Below are 20,253 nucleotides of genomic sequence, written 5' to 3'. Positions count from 1 at the left end.
TTGAATGCATTATAAATCACTTCAAACTACACAACATTTCCCAGTAAACAAATTATCAGCCATTAAAACATAAGTCGGTAAACCAGGTGTTTCGGTGCCATGTGCAGAGACCAGAGTATCATTTGAAAATAAGGTTTCCAAATTTCTTCTCGATCCACCGATTCATCTCTTGCTCGAGCTCTGGCGAAAAGTGGTTCTTCCAGTCTCCAATTTCACCTGGGAAAACGTAATTCAGAAAAAAGATTACAGGGAATCATGCACAGTTGGCTTCTTCCAAGCATTTTATTAACCATTCCTAGACTGCACAAGTTGCTCCTTTGCATGGGTTCTGGCACCACACCTATCAAACTACTTGGCCCTTTGTGTGCTATAGCTTTGAGATCATTATAAATCAGCGTCTCTAAGCCGATAAAATTGGAAAAAAAATGCGAAGCAAAGCCAAGTGCCTTTAAAAGATAAAAGACTAACAAATAGCGGTTTGGATCCCGTCAACAAGCCACATGCTGTTTGACAAGCGCACCTTCCCCCAGGCTGCCCCCAAAACGCACCAGACTGAACACTGTTATAACTCCGGATATGGAAATCTTCCGAGGAAACCTTGAAAAAGAAACTATACTATCAAAGTCTGGGTGGGTCCTCTATAGTTCCACTGTATATCCTCAACAGCACCCATGATATGAACCAGTATTTGACAATTATACTATGTGGAGGGGGATGGGGGAGGGGAATGGAGACCTGCAAGACAAGACGCAGTAAACCCAGGGCTTGGGGTAGGAGTACCCGAATAAAAAAGTGCCAGCTAAGACTGAAAACGTGTAAAACATAAAGGAGCAAACTCTTAGGATCTTAAGACCAAACCAATATTATCAAGACATTAGCAAAGTCAGCATTAATACAAAGGTTGTGAACAGTGATAAGAAACATCCGGCGACGTGAACCACCCAACAGAAGTCTCCCTCCCTACCATACATACACACAAAAAAAACTACACAAACAATATTTGCAAGGCGACATATCTGAAAGCTTGAATAACACTCATATCACAGTAGAGGCTTCAGAACGCCACAAAACCACCTACATATACAAATGCTACACTAAAAGCTGTCTCATTGTACCCATTAAGAAGGCTGAGCAAACTTTCCAAACAGTCGCTATGAACGGTTGTACGACACTCCTGGTAAGTCTGATACACATCTTCCAGAAGCAAATAGCCGAGGGGAGAGAAAAAAACTGAAAACTAGCAGGTAGGGCTAGGAATATGAGGTCTGATAGTTACAATGAAGATACCGTGAATACAGCCTGAATGCTGGAGTCTGCACAAGACAGGATATGAACCCCAGAGAACAAATATATTGAGAAGCCAATTCATTGACAATCAAGAAATTAAGAAACGGTAAACATAGTATTCCACCCAGTCAGGAGATTCGTCAGAGGATGCCAGAATGCATCAAATATAAGCCTGACAAACCTGTTCACGGGAAAATGCAATATACCACGAATATTCAACATATTTACGATTTAACGGAGAATGTTTATACGAGCCTAGCCAGAGTATCTGCCACCACAGCAACAAGTCCTCTTAAGGTGCCCGAATATTAATACACAATTGAAGTAAAGACAAATGGAGCTCCACGGGAGAGGGACAGACTGAAGATTCCTGAAAATCGCACAGGTTCCTTCTCTGATGCACACCAACATCAAAGGCCCACGACTTCAACACCAACACAAAGATCGACCTCAGAGTGGGCAATAATCCACAACTTATTACAAGTATTCTTGTGTGACGCTCCCCGAGAGGACGACTACCTGGGCGGCCCTGGAAACCTCCCTGACGAGGTTTAACATGCGAACTCTTAAATCAAATCTTTATAACATTTGTTTGTTACATTAATGTTATACAAGATTAAATTATATGACAAGTGAATAAACCAATTAAATGAAGTCAAATATTCGTGTTCCCAACTTACGTACGAGGGATGCATGGAGGGAGGCGACTGACGCCATTAGTCTCGCGCGTACAACCTGCAACAAGACGTACAACCTGCAACAAGACGTACAACCTGCAACAAGACGTACAACCTGCAACAAGACGTACAACCTGCAACAAGATGCACCACCAGCCTAGCTCCTAGTTTAATATGCGCATTAATTTTCAGTTTTTATTTACTCAATGTTTGAAAATCTCAGTTCGAGAAAGAATTTAGAACCAAACAAAATGCTAGAAGCGATCTACAAACAGTACTGTAAACGGTACTAACTAGGTGAATGCCACATGCAACAGCCAACCAGAAGATATAGGGTCGACAAAAGACCCTGACCCGAGCACCCGGGATTCTGTACCAAGTATTGTGATTACAATGTAAATTTATGAGCCTGGTTACTAAGCGAGGTCTTACACCAAACCAAGTAAATTTATCCCGAATAGTGATTTCTGTTCATGTAAATAAGTGGAACAATTTCTGTAGAGATTAATTAAATTTATAATAGTAATTATCAAAAGAAGGCACCAAACTGTGAAGGCTATGTAGCACCACTAAATGTGCAGAGTAATCAGAGGGCACCAAGGATGCCAATACGAGAACAAATGCACACGACGAACAATATCAAAAGTATGCGATTCACCAAGAATTCTACAGAGGGACAATTGACTGCGAGGGACAGTCAGAAAGCAAGACACAATCGTCCTGGAAATTGGGACAGTGAACAATGATGTGCATGACCGTAAGAGGGACAATGCAATTTGGACAATAAGGAGCAGTGCGGCATTCCATTAAGTGACAGTTAAACGGGTATGGTCAATATATAACCTAGCCAGAGCCGTTTCCCATCGCCGGTTACAGTGGTAGGAGGAAGGCAACTGGGACACATGACAGTACGCAGTTTGTTACCAATAACAGTAGACCAGCAACTCTGCCAGCGGGCAAGGATGGAGGCATAAATAACTGGGTAAAAGTCTGAATATGAAATACCTTTATAGGAGATGGAACAAGTGCGGATAGCTTCCTTAGCGGCAGCATCCACATGCTCATTTAAAGAGACACCGACATAGCTGGGAACCCAGCAAAACTTAACCTACTTTAATTTACTGGGGATAAGAAACAGCCAATGTTTAATCTCTATGACCACCAGGTGGAATGTATTAAAGGACCCTAAAGCCAAGAGGGCACTACGAGAGTCTACCACCACAAAGGAGGATTGACACCGGGAAAGCAGGAGACGAAGAGCAGAGAGAATACCATAAAGTTCTCCTGTGAAGAAGCTAGCCTCTGGAGGAAGGCGACACGTAAGTGTGGTCAGGAAAACCACCTACGCCGTCAGCAGACCGTAGCCCACACCGTCAGCAGACTTGGACCCATCATTGAAGATTGGAACAAAGTGGGCGTGAGAAAAGTGCTCCAGGAAGAGGCATTTCAGAACTGTAAGAAGGGTAAAAGCTTTAGTGATGCGGGTCAGAGAAGTACAAAATTTGGGAAGGGGGACCCTCCACGGGGGCAGGGATGGAACAATATGAGGAGAAACATTTGTAATACAAACCTGAAGAATCTTGTAAGTGAGAAACGAACAGAAAGAGGGAGGTGGTGAAGAGGAACCGGAACTACAGGAGGGATAAAAGTCAAAACACGATAGAGGCGAGAGTGAGGATGCTGTAAGGATCGCGCAAGATAGCGAAGACTGTAGCGATCACGGCGATCCTGGAGAGACAGAAAGCCAGTGTCAGCGTACAAGCTGAGGGTAGGAGTTGAACGAAAAGCACCAGAGCTGAAGCACAACCCAGTATGGTGCAAAGGATCAAGACGGCGAAGAGTAGGAGAAGAAGCAAAAGAGTAGGCAGGGCAACCATAATCGAGTTTAGACAAGACGAGAGAGGAATGCAAATAGAGGAGCGTGCACCTATCCACTCCTCAAGAAGTATGGGACAAAACCTAAAGTAGGTTAAGAGCCTTAGAGCATTCAACACGGAGGCAAGAGATATGGGGCGACCAAGACAAATTAATGTCAAAGAATAACCCCAAAAGCTTTGCAGAATCTTTGTACTCAAGGGGATGACCATAAAGTGACAGACGAAGAACGACACGATTCAGAGTAAAAGTCATGGTACAAGTCTTAGTAGTAGAGAACTTTACGCCATGATTGGTGGCCCAAGATGACACGGCATCAATCGCAAGTTGAAGCCGCCGTTGAAGGAGAGGCGAATCACCAGCTCGACAGCAAAGAGTAAGATCATCAACATAAAGAGAAGAGGCCAGAAGGAACGGAGGAAAGATCATTCAGGGCAACCATAAAAATAGTGCTCAGAACACTACCTCGGGGTACACCTTCATACTGCCGAAAAGAGGCAGAGTACTAAGCCTGACTCTAAAGGTACGGCTAGAGAGAGCTTTGAAGGAAGAGAGGGAGATTACCACGAAGGCCAAAAGAACGAAGTTGGGACAGAATATGGTATCTCAAAGTCGTGTCATAAGCCTTTTCCAGGTCAAAAAGAACTGCAACAACGGAGGTCTTCGCAGCAAAAGCAGTACAAATATAGACCACCAAGTTCACCAGGACATCAGTCGTGCTGCAGCACTTGCGAAAACCAAATTGAGAGAGATGATGGTGGTGTTCCATGAAACACATCAGGCGGACATTTACCATACGCTCAAAGTGCTTGCAGACAACTCGTGAGAGCAATTGGGCGGAAGTCCTTAGGGGACGTACCAAGAGACCAGAATAGGGAGTACAACGGCATCGAGCCAGTCCTCAAGGACGGACGACGACTCCCAGACCTGGTTATACAGACTTTGTAAATACCGAGACGTGCACCGGGGGGGGGGGGAGATGGCAAAGCATCTCGTAATGAACGTCATCCGAGTCCACCGCCGTAGATCCGCAGAGGGCCAGGGCTGACTGAAGTTCAGAAAGTGAAAGGATCGTTATAGGGAAGGCGGAGATCAGTGTGGAAATCTAAAGGATAAGATTCAAGAACAGGCTTACGAAGAAGAAAGGCTTGAGGAAGACGAGAACCAGAGCTAATAGTTGAAAAGTGGGAACCCAGTTCGGACGCGACCATCACTGGGTCCGCCACAAGAGAACCACTGAGGTGGAGATCCGGCGAGACATCTGGAATGAACTTGCCCGCAATCTTGCAGATCATCTTCCAGATCTGCGGCAGAGGAGTATTAGACGTAATGGTCGAAACACGATTTCCAACTCTCACGTTTAACTGTATGGGTGCTCCTACGGGCCACCGCACTTGCCTTCCGAAACAAAATAAAAGAATCGGCCGTCTGCCGGCGGCGGTGTTTCTTCCAGGTTGCACGCTTACAGCGGACAGCCCGACCACAGTCCGCATTCCACCAGGGAATGCACTTCAGCGTGCCCCGGGAGGAAGAGCGAGGAATAGAGTGGAGGGCAGCATCGAAGACTCAAAAAAGGAGGGCGCGAGGAAGAGGCAGAGAAGAGAGGTCAGAGAGAGTAGCACGGAGGGTGAATAGTCTCCAGTCAGCCTTGGCAAATTGCCAATTAGGGAAGGAAAGAGGAGGGTGGAAAGAAAAAGGAAACGAGGATTGGGAGATGATCACTTATGGAGGTCATCAAAAATCCGCCACGTGAAATCTAAGTAAAGGGACGACGAGCAGAGAGAAAGATCAAGACAGGAAATTGTGCGAGTGCGAGAGTGCACATGAGTGGGCTCACCAGAATTAAGGAGAGTGAGGGAAGAAGCGAGGACGAATGGTTCGAGGAGACGGCCTCGGGTGTGTCAGAACATCACCCCAGAGGGTATATCGACAGTTGAAATCACCCAAAAGGAGCACCGGCTCTGGCAAGGAGTCCAGGTGGTGCTTAAGATCAGGAAGGGAAAGCAGGACATTTGGGGAAAGTTAATGGAACAGACTCGACTCAAGCTAAACGAAATTTCTTTCATCCTAAACCTGCTTCCAACACTAGTAGCACTGTACTATGCCTTCCCTTCATATCTGAACTCAAAACTTTTACCAATACCTTTCGTCCTCTTGACATTAAACTCGCCTTTCGACAAACTAACACACTTCGTAGCAATCTAGTTCACACTGCTCCTACTGCTTCTAATGCTGCTGGTGTCTACTCTATTTCCTGTTCATCTTGTCCTCTCCAATACTTTGGTGAAACTGGCCGTACACTGAATGACAGACTTAAAGAACACAAGAGAAGTGTTAAGTCTGCAGACACAAACAATGCTCTCTTCTGCCATGTGAGGGATTCTAATCATCCAATTGATTGGTCTTCCTCCAAAATAATCTTTCCTGCCTCTACTCTTCACAGACGCCGTCTTGTAGAATCGGCTCTGATACACAATGTACCCAACATGAACTTGAGTCCTGACTTTGTTGCTGTGGACTGTTCCCTTTCACAGTATATACTCAAATGCTCTAATCTTTCTAACAAACGTGGCTTAACACTTTAGTGCGCTTGGCACTAGCTCCAAAAAAAGGGGGTTGTGCGCGCAGCGTTCTGGGCGCTCAAGCGTAAACACAAAAAAGTTTATAATCTTTTCACGCTCCTAACATCAATTCTCGAGCTACGTTTTTCATTTTGGTATCAATGCGTTGGCAATAAAATTTTCTACAAAATCATATGCATAAAATGTCACCCAAGCATTTGGTATCCCACCACGAAGTAAATAAACATGAAGATGACTCGCCGTGACACCCAAACAGGAAGTAAATGTTCATACTCTTTCGTTTGTTGCCAGCCTCACAGTCATCCTACAGCGCTCATTTTGATATCACTGAACTCGCAATAAAATTCCCCACCCAGACATATGCCTATCAATGTCTAATTATGGTATCGGGTGACCCGCACGAGTGTGGGAACTGGGCGAAGCGTTAGCCGTGATTTCAGCAGCGATGACACTGTTGTGATGCAGCGCTTTGAATGTTTATACTTATTTCACTGTCCTGACATTATTTCTCGAGCTACGTATTTCATTTTTATAGCAATGTGTTCGCAATAGAAAGTTCTATAAGAACATGGGTAAAGTTGGCCAACACAACGTCAAATAAATTTGCGGTGAATAAAATCTTACGCGTGTTTGTACCCGTGAGCGTCAAAAGTTTTTACTTTGCTCATGTTTTTCAAGTTTATATTTGTTTCACACCGTTTTTTTCTTTTGTATAGTGTTCGGAATAAAATTCCCTACACAGACATATGCATATCAAATACAATTCCTTGGAATTCACAGCTGTAGAGATGACTGAAAAAACACAACCGGAACCCGCTCTTGACACTCCAACTCACACCCGCAACACCCACAAAAAAAGTTTCTCTTGTTTCGTGTATACTTACTTTAGTTTTCGTGCTACAGTTCTCATTTAGGTATCAAAATATTCCTAAGAAAATAGACTACAATACTGAAACAATCTAAGACAATTATGTGTACTTACCAAAGCAAAGACGATTGTAGTAAAATAAGTTGAGCATTTTATCTCCACTCCACCTCCTTCAGGTACTGATTCCTGAAGTTGCTCAACAGATGTTCCTAGGTGGAGTGAAGCTGGTGCGGGTGGTTATTTCTTGTCCACCCAATACACCCTTTTCCTGTGATAAGTGGTGTAACAAGGCATGACGCAAAGTGGAACATCGCATGTCTTGCACGCTATACCAGTTTCCTTCCTGATACCCGACTTTGCACACACTTCACACCTGCGACGTTAGGGGTTTTTTACCAGCTCATGTTTCAATTTATAGTTCAGGCGAGTCTCTGCTATAACAACACGTCGCTGTTGTCTCTGGGTTGGCAATAAACTACTGTCTGAATCGTCGCTCTCACTATTGTTTTCAAACACTAATGTGGAATATGAATTATCTTCATCAGATTCAGCTTCAGCACTAGGTGTAGACGAAGAGAGGGCGCCTCACACCCGACGGGCCAGGTGTTGACGGGTCAGCAGCAGGATACACAGGACCAGTGTCATCATTTATGTCTGGAGCATGAACTAGATGTGGAGATGGTGTAGTTGTTGCAGGCCACTCTGCCTTGTCAAATTTCAATAAAGACCAAATAGCAACTTCATGGAACTGAAGCAGAGTTAGTTTCCTTCGATCATCTGTGTTGGCCTTGTACAATGCATAAGTGTTTTGCAATGCCATTTGCAAGAAATAAAATGTTATTTTCTTGGTCCACTTGTGACATTTCCTGGCGAAATGGTAATACTTTACCATTTGATCAAAGTGGTCAACACCCTTCATGAACTTAGTGTAGTCAACAATTGCCTGTGGTTTGTTCACCACAACCTGCTGTAGTCTTACTGTTCCATCTGCCCTGCGAACTCGTTTTCTTTTCTGAACTTTCTTTGTGTCTGCATTGTGTAGGTTGGTAATCATAGAGACAACTCGCTTGTCGCCCGCAACTCGCCCCCTCCTCCTCCTCCTCAGTTTGGCTTTCAGTCTCATCCTCTGTTGAGTCATCCCCAAGGGGTCTACGGCCCCCAATTTCAAATTCTTCTTCTACATCCTCACCTTCTGCATCACTTCGTTCATTTTCAGCTTGATCAAAGGCATCCAAGACATTGGGAATCTTGGTGGGAGTGAGCCTCATACCAGCAAACCTCCTATAGATGGCGGTAATCCTGTCTTTTCCACTTGATTCTGAGGCTCCTGTAGCCGAAACACCGCTTGGGCCTGGTGCTGGATCCATTATTGATGAATTTAGTGGGGTATAAACACACACAAACGGGTAATAATCCTTGAAAACGTGCGAGTTTGGCGGCCGAGGGGAGAGAGATCCGATCACGTGACGGATCACTGGGTCACGGCCTGTCACGTGACCCAGTAGGCCGACGTGACTTGCGGCCTACCCGAGAGAACGGGAATTTCATGGAGCGGAGTTTGAAACAAACCCCAAGTAAATCGGATTTAAACTGGATTTTTTACAAATATTTTAAACCGCACCGTAAATTTACGTCGTGATCCGACAAGCGGTTAGAGAAAACGCCCGTAATTCCAAGTCGAAAATCCAGGAAACTTAAGCTTACCCCTTCCATTTATCTTTCTTTCTCTTGCCTTTTCTTTCTTCTCCCCTTTTTCTGTTCATTGTCTTCTCCTACGCTCCCTTGCTATCCTCTTTTTCCTTTTACTATCTCCTCCTCATTAGGTGGTTATAATAGGAGCTGCCTCGTATGGGCCAATAGGCACTCTGCAGTTCTCATTATTACTACTATCCCCTACACCTTACTTGCCTCCTCAGCTCTCTCTTGCCTATTTATTGCCTGTCTCTACCTCCTCATCACAATCGACTTGAGAATGGTACAGGACGGACCGAAACGTCGTCGTCCCTTCAGCTTCTAGTGTGTGGTCTGGTCAACAGACTGTATACCATTTACCCACAAAAACACTGGCAGCAGAACAATGGGTATGTGACGGAAGAAGTAGGAGGACGAAGGGAATATCATTACTAACTAAGAGAGCAGTAGAGTTACGGGCCTCAGCAAGAGCTGGGGGGTGGGGGGGGGGAGGGCGCTTTGGGAAAAAAAAGAATAACCACGAAAGTGACCAGGACAAGCACCAATCATGGGTTCCTGGAGACAAACACAAAGCGGTGAAAACTGTGTAATTACAGTTACAGTTGTGGAGTTCATGGAAGTTAGCATAAAATCCACAAATATTCCACTGAAGAATAGACATTACCAAAGAGAAAGGACAGTAACAAAAAAAAAAAAAGGTATAGAGGAACACAGTTTATTAAAGAATCTTAGGATCAGGTCAGGATCAGGAGCAGTGTCGACAAAATCAGGGTTAGGGGACTGACCAGAGGCGGACTGACAGGGTCCGGAGGGGGAGGGGACAACAGAGGCTGGCAAGGACAGCTAGGGGAGGGGGGGGGAGAAGACAGTGCGCGCCTCGGCAAGGGCAGCAACCGAGAGGGAATCGGGAGGCGAAAGAAACCTCCAAATCTGGGACAGGAGGCCCGACTACTGAAGTGGGAGAGTACGTAGTGACAGTCAGAGGGAGAGGGGGGGGCGATGAAGAAAGATATCTTCTTACCCACTGGGGAGGAAAAAGGAGAGGAGCCAGGCTTACGTTTGACTCGAAGACACAAGCATTCCAGTTACAACGTACCGGGCGACAGACTCCATGGTCTCAGCAGGAGAAGAGGAACGGGAGTGAACAACACGAAGATTGCTGGGAGGATGATGGACATCAGCCTGGACAGACAGGCAGCGTGGAGGGTTAAGAGACTTGGGGGTAGGGGGGGGGAATGAGAAAGAAGACATTGTGGACTGGGCAGGAATGGGGAAAACGCCAGGTGGAGAGTCCCCACCACGCGAGTTGGACGGTAGAGCGACAGTCTCGCTTCCTGAAGATCGGCGTTCAATCCCCGACCGTCCAAGTGGTTAGGCACCATTTCTTCCTTCTCCCGTCCCATCCCCAAACCCTTATCCTGACCCGTTCCCAGTGCTATAGTCTTAATTACTTTGTGCTTTCCCCTGAAAACTCCCTCCCCTCCAGGTGGAAAATCAGGAGGGAGACCTTTCGGGAGAGGACGCAAAGGAATAGGGGAAGAGGTTGAGGTTGTGTTCGGGTCTAAGCCCTGGAAACTGTTTGTACCAAGGAAAGTGGGAAGGATGAGAAGAGGTTGAACGCAACACACGAGCGCAGGATACACCCGCGAAAGGGGTGAGACGACTAACATAAGAACAAAGGTAATTGCAGAAGGCCTATTGGCCCATACGAGGCAGCTCCTATTCTATAACCAACCAATCCCACTCATATACTTGTCCAACCCGCGCTTGAAACAATCGAGGGACACCACCACGTTACGCGGCAATTGGTTCCACAAATCAACAACCCTGTTACTGAACCAGTATTTACCCAAGTCTTTCCTAAATCTAAACTTATACAATTTATACCCATTGTTTCGTGTTCTGTCTTGTGTTGATATTTTTAATACCCTATTAATATCCCCCTTGTTATGTCCATTCATCCACTTGTAAACCTCTATCATGTCACCCCTAACTCTTCGCCTTTCCATAGAATGCAACTTAAGCTTTGTTAATCATTCTTCATATGAAAGATTTCTAATTTGGGGAATTAACTTAGTCATCCTACGTTGGACACGTTCAAGTGAATTTATATCCATTCTATAATACGGCGACCAAAACTGAACTGCATAATCTAAATGGGGCCTAACCAGAGCAAGATATAGCTTAAGAACCACACTAGGTGTCTTGTTACTAACGCTTCGATTAATAAATCCCAGTGTCCTTTTCGCCTTATTACGAACATTCATGCATTGATCCTTTTGTTTTAAATTCTTACTAATCATAACTCCCAGATCCCTTTCGCAATCCGACTTCGCAATCTTAACACCATCTAGCTCGTATCTTGTAACTATCATCATTACCTAGCCTCAGAACTTTACATTTATCAGCATTAAACTGCATTTGCCAATCATTTGACCATTTCAAAACCCTATCTAGATCAACTTGAAGTGATAGTGAGTCCTCCGAATTAATTTCCCTACCGATTTTCGTATCATCGGCAAATTTGCAAATGTTGCTACTCAAACCTGAATCTAAATCATTTATATATATTATAAACAGCAGAGGTCCCAGGACAGAGCCCTGAGGTACTCCATTAACAACATTATCCCACTCTGACTTAACCCCATTTATGCTAACTCTGTTTCCTTTGGAATAGCCATGCCCTAATCCAAGTTAATATAGCACCACCAATACCATGAGCTATTTTTTTAATTAGTCTTTCATGTGGCACTGTATCAAAAGCTTTGCTAAAGTCAAGGTACACAACATCACAATCCTTACCACTATCAACTGCCTCAACTATGCTGGAATAAAAAGTTAGCAAATTTGTTAAACATGAACGGCCATTTGTAAAACCATGTTGCGACTCATTTATTAATTTATGTTTTTCAAGATGGAGACGAATTGTATTTGCAATTATTGATTCAAGTAACTTTCCCACAATAGACGTTAGGCTAATTGGCCGATAGTTTGATGCAAGTGATCTATCTCCTTTCTTAAAAATTGGTACCACATTAGCTACCTTCCATGACTCTGGCACTCTGCCTGACTATTGATTTATTAAATATGGTAGACAGTGGCTCGGAAAGCTCCTCTTTGCATTCTTTAAACACCCTGGCAAACACTTCATCCGGCCCTGGGGATTTGTTTGGTTTTAGTTTTTCTAATTGTTTAATTACATCCTCCCTGGTAACTGCTAAACTAGTCAACCTGTTCTCATCCCCACCCACAGACTTGTTCGGCTGAAGGCATATTGTTAAGTTCTTCTTTAGTAAATACAGATATAAAATATTTGTTAAAAATACTACTCATCTCCTTGTCATTATCCGTTATTTGACCTGTCTCAGATTTTAATGGACCTATCCTTTCCCTAGTCTTAGTTCGATATAACTGAAAAAAAACTTTAGGATTTGACTTTGCTTGCTCTGCTATGCGAACTTCATAGTTTCTTTTTGCTTTCCTAATCTCTTTTTTAACATTTCTAACCAGTTGTATGAATTCCTGTTCTAACCCGACTTCCCCATTCTTAATCCATTTGTACCAAGCTCTCTTTTTACCTATAAGGTTCTTTAAATTATTTGTTATCCACTTTGGGTCATTAGTATTTGACCTATTCAATTTGTATGGTATACTACGTTCCTGTGCTTTGTTTAGAATATTCTTAAATAAGTTATATATTAAATCCATATCGAAATCCCCTTTTACGTCACCTATCGCTGGGTTCATGTCTCGCTCTAAGACTGGCCCACACCCCATACCCAAGAGTTTCCAATCTATTTGACCCAAAAAATTTCTTAGGCTATTAAAATCAGCTTTTCAAAAATCTGGCACTTTAACAGAATTTTCTCCTACAGGTCTATTCCATTCTATGCTAAATCTGATTACTTTGTGATCACTGTTCCCTAGCTCACTCCCTATTTCGATGTCATTAATTTGTGTTCCCTGTTAGTTAACACTAAATCTAAAATATTATTTTCCCGCTTTGGTTCCTTAATGTGTTGCGTAAGAAAGCAATCGTCAATTAATTCTAGAAAATCTTCTGCTTCACTATTCCCTGTTTTGTTCACCCAGTTTATTCCACTAAAATTAAAGTCACTCATGACAAATACTGTTAGATCTAGATGCTCTAGATATTTCATTCCATAGATGCTTTGCTTCCATTCTGTCTAAATTTGGTGGCCTATATATAACTCCTATTATAATATTATTTCCTTTTTCGTTTAATTCCATCCAAATAGTTTCTGTGTGGCTCAGTTTTGATTCCCTCTTTGAGACTACATTTCAAATTGTCCCTAACATATATGGCTACTCCCCTCCTCGTCTAATATATCTATCTGTGTGAAATAGTTTAAATCCATTTATCTGATATTCAGCTAATAGTTCTCTATTTTCTACGTTCATCCAAGTTTCGGTAAGTGCAATAATATCTATTTTTTCTGTGCAGACAAGAGCATTTAATTCATTAATTTTATTTCTTAGACTTCTACTGTTAGTGTAATATAGCCTAAGTGAATTGTTATTTTGAGGCCCTTTTCTTTCCCTGATCATTTTGCCAATTCTTTTCTCCCACGAACACATACTTTTATTACCTCCTACCTTCAAATCAATTCCCATACCACTATCTACTAACAGTTTAAACCCAAACAAACACCTCTAACCACTGGTTCCAACGAGTTCGCAACAGCAACAACCCCAGCCCTCGATAGATGCACCCCATCACGAGCATACATTTCATTTCTTCCATAGAAGCGTTCCCAGTTGTCTATGAAAGATATTGCATTTGATTTGCAATATCTTTCCAGCCGGCAATTGACACCAAGTGCCCTCGACATCCATTCATTTCCCACTCCCTTTCTTGGAAGAATGCCACATATGATCGGGATTCCTCTCTTGCTCCTAACTAATTGAATGGCTGTCCTAAATCTCTGTATTAGTTCCTCACTCCTAACTCGCCCAACATCATTACCCCCTGCATGGCATATCACTTCAGGAAAAGTCAGACGATCACGGTGTTTCAAGTTGAGGACGGTTTCCTCGAGTTTGTAGTGTATACACGAGCGTGAGAAGGTAGGGTGGCCCTCACCGGCAGCAATCCTGGGGAGAAGTGCACTCTGACTTGGAATGATCATCATCCCCACACATGGGGCATAGATACACAGTACTTGTGCACTTGAGGACACCGTGCCCGAACTTTCAACACTTATTGCAAAGTCTAGGAGAGGGAATGTACTCCTGAACGGAGCATCTGGCACCAGCAAGAATAATAGAGGGCGGAAGGGCCCTACTATCGAAGGTGATAGTTACAACTCGAAGGGGCTGACGGCGACCACCAAGAAGGGATCGAGTAAACGTGTCCACCTGGAGTACAGAACGGCCTTTGGCTTCGAGGATATGTCCAATATCCTCATGGCAGTCTTCGAGGTCCCTATCACCAGTTGCAGCATGGTGTGGGAGGGAAACAGTATCAACACTGGCATTTAACCCAGCGTTTTTGGAAACCCGAACAGGGGTCTCCCCAATGCAGGACAAAGTGGCTAAGCGAGTAGCTGCATTCTAAGGAGGAGCAGTGACGACACGTGGGCCATAATTGGTGGGGTTAAAAGTAACAGAGGCATCTACTGAATCAACAAGGTGTTTATGGAGGGAGAAATCGTCAGGGGGAGTATAATCCAGATGGTGGAGATCAAAGTATTTAGCCCACGTAGCGGAACCAAACAAGGCGTTGCAAGTATTAGTATGGGAAGAGATCGTGCGAGTGCGGCCGTGGCGGGGACGACGTTGAGAACCCCCAGAGTGAGATGGGGTAAAAGGCGCAGTAGTCACAATGAGAGACGGAGCTGTGTCAGAGGACGAGGGTCGCTACTGGGGGCTGGGAACTCGACCCTACCGCAGAGGGAGGGTAGCTGAGGGGAGTAGTCAGGAGGGTCAAATGAGGAGCAAGATCGGGGGCCCGATGCAGCAGGGGCTACAGAGCCTGGTCTTACAACACAGTCCGACTCGGGGGTTTGGTCACCAGCCCCACGAGCCTGAGAAGGTACAAGGGAAACGTTATCAGCTATAAAAACTAAAACTAATTCACTAATGTTCCCCCATACCCACCATGGAGCCACAATTAGAGGCAGGACATCCAACAAGAAGCTATCGCCGATCATGCCGGGGCACCCCCAGGGGGAGTCTTTAGTATCCCCCCCCCCTACATACACACACACACACACACACACACACAAACGCCACCTTAAGAACATTCAGTTTATCGAGAGCGGCTTCTGTGACGAGAGGAGGATTGACAATAAAAGGGTCCTCTCGTTCGAGACGTTGGGTACTACAGTTCTATGGGTGCAAGAGTATGCCTCCCCAAACACCCGGACGTCAAAATAAAAGAAGGCCAAAAGAAGAATCAAAACGGGCAAAAGGTCGGCGGGGAATGACAATGAGAAAAGAGAAGAGAGGGAGAAAAACGAAACAGAAGGAAAAGGAAAAGGCGTCCAGCAAAATTTGTAAGGACAACAGCAGGAGCACAAAGCTACAAAAGGACAGGGGTTCATCCCAAGGAGCATCACACTCCGTCAGCCGCCCACCAAGCCCCTCCACGGCAGCAACGAGCTGGACAAGGAGGGTGAAATTTATAATAGATTTATTAGATTAGGTTAATTCCGTTTGAGATTTAGAGCATGCGCAGATGCAAACTAGTGATTTCGCTTTAAAAATTGCATTCCTCATTTTACTATAAATTATAGATGTGGACCTCTCGCCAGGTGGACATGATCAGCCATTTGACCCTCCAGGTGACCTTCCGTTGCAGCAAAATACTTTAAGTCTGCATTAATTGATCAGTTGTGAATTTCTTGGTCGCCCCGAGCAATCTAATTTGCAGTGTATTTAAATAAATATTTCAGTTAATTTCGTATTTTATAAATTCACTATGTCTATAGAATTCATTTTACAGGAAATTAAGGTAACAAGGAGGTAAATTTTTCTACACTGCTGTAAAAACTTTTGAAACTCCTGCAATGTATACCTGATCAGCCAGGTTGCAAGCAGCCTCATCAAACAGCCTGGTTGACCCAGACCAGCAACCAGGAGGCCTAGTCAGAGACGGGGCCACAGGGCCGTTAATCCTCAATCATCGACAGATAATCAACAGGCCCCACAAGGGAGCCTGCGAGTCTAAGCAACTAGCAACACGGAGCAAACCATCCACCAGCAATACTTTCAAGTTACAGCAGACTCCTAGAGGCAGCGATCAGTTTTTTTTTTTTACTATGCATTCAGAGTATAATTTTTATTGGGATTGCGTACAGTTTGGTAGATGGTAGGTTAAGTGTTCAGGCTTCTATTCAAACTTATTTTTAGTCTATACTCAAAGGCACTAATAGTTTCATGCTTCGATCAATTGAAGAGAAGATATTGTTTGAGCAGCGTTCAAACTAAATTCAATTTTAGCTTTTTCTCCCATTTATCACACTGGCGTTGTTAAAGGTCAAATGCTTCTTAATCCAGCAGCCGAACTATTTATGAATAGGTGTTTACTCATGAGTGATGACATTCTAGCACATCTCAAAATGTCCATCACTGACATAAACGATTCGCTGGTGTACTTCAAAAGGCAAGTAATTTGCCAAAAAATTAAAAACAATTATTTGCCTTCCTATACAAAGGATTAGTTATGTATATAACTATAGGTCGCAGCCTAAACTAATAATTTATATACGAAAAAAATAACACTGCTAAACGTTTATGAAGTTCGTCGGGGTCGGCAGCCATTGAGCTTAAGCAAGGGTGTGGAAGCTGGATTAACCATAATTTAAACTATCAATTATAATTGTATGATTAGCTCTAGCAAACCCTTGCTCGAACTACCGAGCAGAACAAAGGAAACGTTGGTTGTGCTCAATAGGAAAAAGGAAACGGTGGGAAAGAACCACCTCCGGCAGGTGGTGGTACAAGACCGTCCAAATATTTTTCTCCGGGATGGTCAAGGTGAAGGTATGGTAACCATTAAAGTGCTCAAGGTTGACGGAAGGCAAAGGCTTTACCACAATATCCAGAGATGGTTCAGCAGCCACAGCAAGTCTTACCACAAGAGTTCCTGGTGTCCAAGACGAGCCAACCGTGACAAATAGCATTCAATCTAAACTTCAGCTAGTTTAGAAAACCTATTTGTGCCACTAGTAACTAAAAAAAAAATCACAAGCAGGCATACTAATCTAGTTAAGGTACATATCTTGCCGTTTGGTACAGGAGCCTGTGTACCACAGCTACAATACCATGTTATAATTTAATTTATGTGATTCACCCAGGAACTGAAAAAATAGCAAAAAACCTCATTCAAGCCTATGTAATATTCTAACTATAATATAGGCAGATGCATGTAATATTGTCAAACCATAACACCACACAGAACTCTAGCCTAGGGCAGTCCTATTAAGAGGCTTTGACTACCATAGCCAAATGTTATGCCATGAAATTATCATTAGCAAATATTTCTCACCTGGGTGGTACTAATCACAGCTCCGCTGAAACCATCACAGTCGCCAATGACAAAAACCTCTGCCACAACGGCACCTGTTGCGCTTAATTAGTGGTTATAAATGCTCCAGTTCAACAGGGTACATTAGAGCAGAGCCTAAAACATTTGAAGGGAATTGGCGTTCTTTCCTCAAGAATATTTCACTTACATTTGTTTGGTCGATTCAGTCATGGTATGATCCCATGAAGCATTACAAGTATTCTGATGGTGGTCAGTTATCTCACCTGATTAAAGTGAGAAACAACTAAAACATCCGGTCACTTGGATTATGTCTCGACATGTGTCTCTAGGGAAGAGAAAACTGCACTTGACCCGAACAAGCTAAAATGTTCACAAAATACAAAAGCTTCAGCAACTACGCTAAGTATTACAGATGACTTGCCAATTAGATTCTTAACCATTTCCACACACCTTTCCTGAAGAAGTCTCCTTCCCTCTTCTGGGCACCTTGGTGGTAATTTGCAGCATCATTTTCACTTCGAGCTTTCATCGAGGAGAAAGAAGAGTTTTCGGCAACCTGGAGAAAGGAACCAATATTAATACCGTAACAGGTTCAAACTACTTTGCCACCAACAGCAACAACAAAATTTAAATCTTGATGTAATCTGAAATGTTCCCTAGCATAAAGATGGGTGGAGGGGGGGGGGGGGGATATAGGTGAAGGGAGCGCAACGTTTAGCACTAATGGCTGCTAATTCCATGTCATACTAGTTAACTGAAGTAATTACTATAGACATACCTAGCCTGACAAAATAAATTTAAAATATTTTGTAAGTGGGCCGATAATCTTCCCCGTACTACAAATACAGATAATCGCCAACAGAACCTAAACACCTAACCTATGCCTATATACGCATAATGCTCTATTATAATATTAATTTATATTTAAGAAAATTCCCGTTTTGAATGAACAGCATGTACAAATTTGTATGCGTGGGGTGGATCGACTGCTGGATGTAATTGACTAGAGTCGAGGACGGATTGCTTTAATCATATTCATGTTTAAGAGACTTTATTCGTTAAGAAAAAGATGTTTAAAAGTTCACGCTTATTTCATTTATTCTTACAGCCTCTCTTCCCCACCATCAATCTTCCAACACCAAATTAACTTTCCTTTGTTCCATTCCTTCAGTTGAACCCATCATGCTTTCATGTACATACTTTGATAATTACCATACTCGACATCTTCCATCATTACAATTAAGTGACGAGCGACATTAACTAATAAAAAATACGACCACAGCAATTTTCCTAAAGTTTGGTGTTGCATCTCAATCTTCCACACACACATTTCAGCGTTACTGTTCATATTTAGCGTCATTAATAATTGTTATAAGCAATTTAGTCTGCCAATAACATTTATACTACTAAACCTGATCCCAATAACAGCTTACTTCTACCCAGGAGAGAATACGCCAAGAAATTTAAATTTTAAAAAGATGCCAGATACTTTTAACATTTCGCAATACTTTAATACGAAGAATCAAGGTTAACTGCAAGTGGTCTATTAACCAAACCCCCAGTTAATTCCACCCATTTTAGTGATGTTAATACGTTGCCCAGTAGTAGATTCCAAAACATCCCTTTTCGAAACAAGTATTTACCCAGGTCAATATATTACGCAGTATATTGTCACATAATATTCAAACGAAGTTTTACTATACTTTCCCCTCCCCCCTTCACATACTTCCATCACATCACTTTAATCTTTAACTAAAACTATGTAGTTATTTTAGTCGCTAATACACTTTTCCAATGCCTGGTTAAATCATCCTCCTTATCTGTGCACGATCAAGTTAATATGTGCATCCCAAAATAACTGAACAGCATAATAAAATGCCCAAGAAGGGCGAAATTCCCACGAATAATATCCAACACCTTGCCGCTAATTCTTCAAGAAAATAATTAACCTCTTGGTACATTTATGCATCCGTTTATTAGAAGGAGACTCATCAAATATCACTACAGATCAATCTCATTAAAAGTTCCAATGACCAACTGCTATTTCTGTAGCAAACAATCCTCCATTTGTTTTTTTTCCCCAAGGTATAAACGCCATCTGCCAATCTTCTGTAAATTTGTTAAACTTTACCTAATCTTTTTGCCTTTGTGTTCACATTTCATGTTTGCCCTATGTGTATAGTTTGAACATTACCAAATAATGATGTATCAATGTTAAAATTTTACATTACTATATGGAGGTCCCAGAGCATTGCGTGCCTTTGGACAACACGCATTTCTCTCTTTCCCACTACATTTTACCCTCATTTATTCTATACTCCTGATTAGTTCTGAGGTTCAACTTGGGACTGCATCCCTAATACCACGAGCTACCCCTAATACCACGAGTTAACTTCGAGATGTTAAATCATTAATAGTTAGAGTATCATGACACTTACATTATCAAGCTGCTGTTGGGAGAGGTTGGTGCCCAAGAACTCATTCAGTGTTCCAAGTTCCTTCTTTATATTAGCTTTCAAGTCTTCATAAAACACAAAGTGCATATGGGGGTAGTCCTTTTTCTCCCACGCCATCATCAAGTTGGGCCAGTACGGACAGTACAACACTGTAGATACGAATTACATATAACTGAACTTTTTACATATATAAACAAGAGGTTTAGCCTTTAAGGTTTGCAGCTAACAGTATCAAGCTACTTCCGAAATATAATTGTATAATATTCTAGTTAAAGCTAACGGCACTTTCTTAATTATCTTAAGA

The 20,253-nt window shown here is 42.9% G+C and overlaps 1 protein-coding gene across 3 annotated transcripts in view; it reads right to left on the bottom strand.

Moving 5' to 3' along the window:
* The window catches only part of LOC123761286 (sulfotransferase 1A1-like), a 163,312-nt gene that overhangs the window by 83,664 nt on the left and 59,395 nt on the right, over window positions 1-20,253 (bottom strand). For 2 of the 3 annotated variants that reach the window (XM_045747208.2, XM_069314230.1), the window contains exons 6-8: window positions 19,932-20,098; window positions 17,944-18,049; window positions 1-216 (exon numbers count right to left, since the gene is read on the bottom strand). The exon at window positions 1-216 is cut by the window's left edge and continues 503 nt beyond it. The exons of the other annotated variant lie outside the window; for it this stretch is intronic. In XM_045747208.2, the coding sequence (XP_045603164.2) occupies window positions 119-216; window positions 17,944-18,049; window positions 19,932-20,098 (371 nt within the window). In that variant the 3' untranslated portion in view covers window positions 1-118. The remainder of the gene's footprint in view (window positions 217-17,943; window positions 18,050-19,931; window positions 20,099-20,253) is intronic. 3 annotated transcript variants of the gene reach the window in all.

The sequence above is a fragment of the Procambarus clarkii genome, chromosome 7 (genome assembly GCF_040958095.1).
Source record: "Procambarus clarkii isolate CNS0578487 chromosome 7, FALCON_Pclarkii_2.0, whole genome shotgun sequence".
In the NCBI taxonomy this organism is placed as follows: domain Eukaryota; kingdom Metazoa; phylum Arthropoda; class Malacostraca; order Decapoda; family Cambaridae; genus Procambarus; species Procambarus clarkii.
Note: the sequence above shows the minus strand (reverse complement) of the source record. Positions and strands in the feature narration are given on the sequence as shown.